We start from the raw sequence: 7,083 nt of genomic DNA on the forward strand, positions 1-7,083 counted from the left end.
TTTCGTACCTCGTCAGCTCGGGGATTCCAACACTCTAACCACTAGGCTACCTACTGCCCCTTAGGAATGGCTGCAACCTGGTTTCACAGCATTTCGTATTATTCTGTATGTAAATTACATAACACTCCAATTGCTATGATATGTTACGTTTCGTATGGTAGGTATTAATTTGTGGATGTCCATCAACCAATTTGTATGATATGTTACCAATTACAATGATACAGTATGTTACGAATTGCAACTCATACAATATGTTACGGATTTGGAGAACGTATGATATGTTGCAAATTCCAATTTGTTGTTGCTAACGTTAGCTAGTCTAGGTTTTAGGCAGGGATGCCAACTGCTGAGGGCCCAGAAAGGTGACACTTTTTTGTTGCACTGAAACATACAATAAATCTCTGCTAGGTGGAAATACAGGTTTTAACTAATTAAACAACAAAGAATATAATCTACATGATCCGTCTCTGTGTGTAAAATATAAAGTGGTTAATGTGAACCGAACTCACAGCTGAAAAAAAACGTAAAGAAAACAATCCAATGTTATTTGTTGACTAAACTTTACTGCAAATGACACTCAAGTCTTGAGTAAAAAAAACTAATGTTGCAGTTACCATGACAGCCTTTATAATAGAACGCTTGTGACCACACACACACACACACACCTAAATATTGCACTTGGGGGGGGGGGGGGAAACATCTTAAAGTAGAAATATAATGAAACAAACAAGCTTTCTATTGTTGCTCTATTACAGTGGCCACTACAGTAGACATCGATCAGGTGCACAAGGCTACATGTGTGCAAAAAATTATATTCACTGAGTAAAAAAAAAAATTATAAACACACACACGTGTTACTGTCAAGTTCAACACAACAAAAGCAACATCTTTGGGCTACACATTATTACATTGTACACTTTCTGCCTGTGGACATCTGTTCTACAATGTGCCAGCAGAGCATGAGACCCTTTGTTGGCATAATTGATCTCTTTCAGGCAGAGAGTAACACCTGACAACCCTTTTCTCCACTGTATTGAAGGAGTGAGAAAGAGGGAACGTGTGTGTTGTTCCTTTCACCTCTATAGAGGCATCCAGCTTAAACCAGGCGAGGCTCCAGCTACACTTGTTTAACAAGCAACGTCTCATTTTCACCTAATTCTCTCATTCTGAAAATTAACCACATAGTGTAGAGGGATTAGTTCGTTAACTAGTTAACATTATTTTATTTTTTTTACCTTTATTTAACTAGGCAGTTAAGAACAAATTCTTAATTTTCACACAGATTGCCGGGGTTTAGTAAGCAATTAACGCGTTATAACTTGAGGAACGGCAAGGAGTCATATACCAGTTGATACTATGGCAAATTAGTTAGGTTACTAATGTTAGCTTCATGTTGTAACGTTAGCTAGCTAACATTAGCTGTCTGACTTTATTAGCAAGCTAATTTTCACACCATAAACTCAATTATTTGATCAGTAAAGTTGGCTAATGTTGCTCAACATTTCTCTGGCTCACTAGCGGAGAATTCGATCCAGCTCGCAAGATACTTCAAATACTCGATCCACCACCCTTTCTCCCTCACCTCAAACTTTCCAAATGTTTTTCGGTTACAGCTCATGAAGTACGCATCATCACCTTCTCACCCCCGTCTCCGTGGTCAGGCTCCTCACCTAACGTTACCTGTTCATTATCGTTCAGGGGACGCGCTGTTGTAACCTTCTCACGTAACGTTACCTGTTTATTATCGTTCAGGGGACGCGCTGTTGTATAACCTTCTCACGTAACGTTACCTGTTTATTATCGTTCAGGGGACGCGCTGTTGTATAACCTTCTCACGTAACGTTACCTGTTTATTATCGTTCAGGGGACGCGCTGCTGTAACTGACAAGCTACCTTTCCAGAGGCTCGCTGATGCTGTAACTAGTCAGTTGGTTGCCTCTTCTTTCTTCAGCTGCGCTGCATTCTGTTGTTATGTGAACGATTGGCTGAGCCTTGGACACAACCAGTATTGCTCCGACCCCTACTCCAAAAGTGTTATCATTGGATCTACACAAATCACGTAGGTCACCTATTTTGGATTCAAAATGGCGAATTTCACTGAAAGGTGACTAGTTTGCATCCCTGGTTAATTAAGACAAAGGTTAGGAATTCGGTTAAAGGGTTAGGGTTAACTAAAAGGTTTAAGGTTAGAGTTAGGAGAAAGGTTAGCTAACATTCTAAGAAGTTGCAAAGTAGCTAATATTGCATGTGATGAGATTCGAACACACAACCTTTGGGTTGCTAGACGTTATCTGCCTGACCAACCACCCTCTTTTCATTTTTGCCTTCAGCAACCTCGTCTTATGTTACCATACCAAACATAATATATCATAGGAAATGTAAATCCAGACACTGAATTTAGTATGTTACGTCTAGTCTATGAGACCAGGCTGAGGAATAGAACATAGTTTGGGCTATAGTGGATTCGTAGGCTAACAGGTAGTCTAGAACAGAATATAATATACACTCTTAGAACATAAAGGGTTATAAAAGGATTATTTCGCTGTCCCCATAGGAGAACACTTTTTCGTTCCATGTAGAACCCTCTTTAAAAAAGGTTCAACATGGAACCCAAGGGGGATTTATCTGGAACCAAAAGGATTCTCTAAAGGATTCTCTGTTGATTCTCTGTTGTTCTAGACTGCACCTTTTTTCCAAGAGTGTAGAATAGAATACGGAAATATCACAATTAAAGAGCAAAGAAGCTAACTCTCACCTTCCAGGTAAAAAGCCTTGGAGCCGTCATCCCGGAGCTTTTGCAGTAGCAAGCCGAGGACAGAGCTCACCAGCCCGGTCTCCTGCCAGTCCGTAGTGGCCTCGTCGTAGAGAAGAATCATATCCGTTTTGCACCGCTTCACGAATTTCTCCTTATCCTCGTTGTTGGGAATGATGGACCGGATCGGTAGATTCCCCTTCTTTAGTCTCCGCAGCATCAAACCGGGAATCGCCAGATTGATGGCCGACTCTATGTGTGATGATTCGTAGAGCTCGTGCGATCGGCAGTCCAGTAGCAGTAGCGAGCTCACACCGAGCCCGGACTCAAGTTCCTCTTGAAGCCATTCCACACTTTTACTCGACATCATCTCTGTCACGACCCGGGAACCCTTCCAAAGAGTAATTTTCATTAGGGAAATATAGATGCGGCTCTTTGCACTAACACACGGGCAAAAAAAAAAAATCACGGCGCAAAACTTCTACTCGTGTGGATATGGACAGAACCACGTCCGTCCGCTCTGATCCCGGTCGTCCCACGATACAGCAGCAGCTCACCCGGGCTGGTAGACGGAATCAACACACCACCAGGCTTCAACACACTAACGATATTCTCTCAGACCGTTTGATACTGCGTCCTATTACTGAAAATACCCTATAGGCTAAGTGTTGTCTGGTTTTATAAATCTGATCAAAATGTGGCTTCCAGATGAATCATAACTACAGCACATTATTTTTGGACATTTGCCTTTCGACCGCCTCCCGTGTGTCATTTCCAGTAACCGCTATGAGAGGCAGACCGAAGTAAAAGGAGTATGCAGACCGGAGGGCATGTCACTGAAGGAGAAGGAGGAGTTGGGGAACAGTTAAAGACGCAGCGCACAGCGGAGCGGAGTGGAAAGTGTTTCGGACATCATGTTCCCTCTATGTCTCTCGCCACCTGAATAGCACACAAATGGCCTAAAATATGTGACTAATAATTAATTCAACCTGTTCGGATTCCGGGGAAACTGGAGAAGTCTCTTGGGATCTCCAAATGCATAATTTGCATAATTGCGTAGAGAAACATTTGGGGCAACCTCTGGCACAGAGACTAGTATTCCATGCCGATTTACAATCCATTTGGGGCAACCTCTGGCACAGAGACTAGTATTCCATGCCAATGTACCATCCATGATGGTTAGGCTGGACACTGGACCATAACAATACAATTAGCTAAGATTGTCCCTTCTAAACATTCACATACATGCCTTTCAGATTTCAATAGACCTATAATAATGAGATTAGAAACAAAGGACAATGGGTAATTGATGTGGTCGGTTCCTCTTTAACAGATCCCTCTCTTCCCTCCCGCGTCTCACCCCCCTCCCTCTCCCTCTCACCCCCCTCCCTCTCTCTCTCACCCCCCCTCCCTCCCCCCTTCCTCCCTCCCCCCCCCTCCTCCCCTCTCTCTCACCCCTTCCTCCCCCCCTCCCTCCCCCCTCCCTCACTCACTCCCCCTCCCTCCCCTCTCACTCACCCCCCCTCCCCCTCTCACTCACCCCCTCCCCCTCACTCCCCCCCTCCCCCCCCTCTCACTCCCTCCCTCCCTCCCCCTCTCTCACCCCCCCCTCCCTCCCTCCCCTCTCTCTCACCCCCTCCCTCCTCCCTCTCACCCCCTTCCCTCCCTCTCTCCCCTTCCCTCCCCCTCTCCCCCCTGCCTCCCCCCCCTCCCCTCTCACTCACCCCCCCCCCTCCTCACCCCCTCCCTCCCCTCTCTCTCAACCTCCCTCCCCCTCTCCTCTCCTCTCTCTCTCTCTCTCTCAACCTCCCTCCCCTCTCACCCACCCGACCTGAGAAGACTAGTCATGAATGGACCGCCCTGATTGAAAAAAAAAAATTCTCATGGTTGATAAAATCCTATGGTGAAATCTGAAATGAACTTGTCGTTGACCACAATATTACATTACATTCTATCTTATAACAATGTATTTACAAAGAAGTTACATATTTGACAAGTACAGTGTTATGACTTTTCTACTCATTTGGACGTCTAAGTAGCAGCTGTAGCTCACATCTAGCGATGAAGAGAAAAACCAAAGGTTTGTTTTTACACTCACAGCTGCAGGACAGAAGGCATAGAGCCACTGGCAGCAGACAATGCCTCTTTATCCCTCTGTCCCAATGACTTAACATTTACTTCAGACTCTGACAGCTAACTCTTGGGTTTCCATCCCTCTCTTCCCAAACCCCCCCAATGAACAATAAGTTACAGATTTACCCACGGAGCGCTGACGCTACTAGCTACTGTTAGCCTCTCAACAGTAAGGAACAGATTTACCTACTGAGCGCTGAAGCTACTAGCTACTGTTAGCCTCTCATCAGTAAGTTACAGATTTACCCACGGAGCGCTGACGCTACTAGCTACTGTTAGCCTCTCAACAGTAAGGAACAGATTTACCTACTGAGCGCTGAAGCTACTAGCTACTGTTAGCCTCTCATCAGTAAGTTACAGATTTACCCACGGAGCGCTGACGCTACTAGCTACTGTTAGCCTCTCAACAGTAAGGAACAGATTTACCTACTGAGCGCTGAAGCTACTAGCTACTGTTAGCCTCTCATCAGTAAGTTACAGATTTACCCACGGAGCGCTGACGCTACTAGCTACTGTTAGCCTCTCATCAGTAAGTTACAGATTTACCCACGGAGCGCTGAAGCTACTAGCTACTGTTAGCCTCTCAACAGTAAGTTACAGACTTACAGCCTCGCAACACTAGACCCTGGCTAAATGTACAGACCAAAAAGAGTTGTACGGAATCTTGTTAAATTACCTTTTGGTTTTTGGGAATGATTTGAATCCGTTTGTCCTGTCGTAGGGCAAGGAGTTTCTTCTGTAATAGGGCCAGGAGTTTGTTTTTACCATGTGATTGGACCAAGAACAAAAAAAAATCAGGTTCTAGTTATACACTAGAAGGGCCCAGAGTTTAAACCTCCAGGTCTTAGTTAGACGGTAGAAGGATCTAGAAGAAAAAGAAACACACACCTATTAAGACGAGGTGCTGGCTAGCGGAGTAGAAACTTGAAAATAAAAGAGAGCCGCACACTCTTGGAGCTCAGATCCAAAAATGTAATTACCAACGTTTCAGCCAAGCTGTCGAAACGCTCCTAGAATGTGCGGCTCTCTTTTATTTTCAAGACGGTAGAAGGAACCAGAGTTGAACCCTCTGGGTCTTAGTTATACACTAGAAGGGCCCAGAGTATAAACCTTTAGGTCTTAGTTAGACACTAGATGGAACCAGAATTTTCCCTGAACAGACTCCATTAGTTCTGCTGTCTATTTGTCTAGACACGGTAGAATTTAGGCAGTAGAATGGCCTTACTGAAGAGATCAGTGACTTTCAACATGGCACCATCATAGGATGCCACCTTTCCAACAAGTCAGTTCATAAAATTTCTTCCCTGCTAGAGCTGCCCCCGGTCATCTGTAAGTGCTGTTAATGTGAAGTGGAAACGTCTCGGAGCAACAACGGCTCAGCCGTGAAGTGGTAGGCCACAAGCTCACAGAACGGGACCGCCGAGTGCTGAAACGCATGGCACGTAACAATCGTCCTCGGTTGCAACACTCACTGCTGAGTTCCAAACTGCCTCTGGAAGCAACGCCAGCACAATAACTTTTCATCGTGGAGCTTCATGAAATGGGTTTCCATGACCGAGCAGCCGCACACAAGCCTAAAATCACCATGCGCAATGCCAAGTGTCGGTTGGAGTGGTTTAAAGCTCAGTGGACTCAGTGGAAACGCGTGGTGGAATGACGAATCACGCTTCACCATCTGGCTGTCCCTGCAGTTGGACTGACTATCGCCTTTAACAGTGAAGTCCCTGCAGTTGGACTGACTATCGCCTTTAACAGTGAAGTCCCTGCAGTTGGACTGACTATCGCCTTTAACAGTGAAGTCCCTGCAGTTGGACTGACTAGCCCCTTTAACAGTGAAGTCCCTGCAGTTGGACTGACTAGCCCCTTTAACAGTGAAGTCCCTGCAGTTGGACTGACTATCGCCTTTAACACTAGATGGGGGGGGGGGGGGAGATGGAGGAGGAGATGGGGGAGGAGATGGAGAGGAGGCGGTGGAGGAGACGGAGACGGGTGTGGAGATGGGGGAGGAGACGGGAGAAGAGATGGAGATGGGGGAGGAAACAGGGAAGGGGATGGGGGAGGAGACGGGGGAGATGTAGGAGGAGACGGGGGAGGAGATTGAGCAGGAGACGGAGGAGACGATGTAGAAAGAGATGGGGGAGGAAGATGAATGAGGAGATGGGGGAGGAGGTGTGGGAGGAAGTGTGGGAGGAGATGGA

At 45.8% G+C, this 7,083-nt stretch overlaps 1 protein-coding gene across 1 annotated transcript in view; it reads right to left on the minus strand.

Moving 5' to 3' along the window:
• The window catches only part of LOC135540432 (dual specificity protein phosphatase 7-like), a 28,342-nt gene extending 24,801 nt beyond the window's left edge, over nt 1–3,541 (minus strand). The window contains exon 1 of the mRNA XM_064967059.1: nt 2,756–3,541. Coding sequence (XP_064823131.1) covers nt 2,756–3,164 — 409 coding nt within the window. The 5' untranslated portion in view covers nt 3,165–3,541. The remainder of the gene's footprint in view (nt 1–2,755) is intronic.
• Between the last annotated feature and the right edge of the window lie 3,542 nt (nt 3,542–7,083).

Source organism: Oncorhynchus masou, chromosome 5 (assembly GCF_036934945.1).
Source record: "Oncorhynchus masou masou isolate Uvic2021 chromosome 5, UVic_Omas_1.1, whole genome shotgun sequence".
NCBI lineage: Eukaryota > Metazoa > Chordata > Actinopteri > Salmoniformes > Salmonidae > Oncorhynchus > Oncorhynchus masou.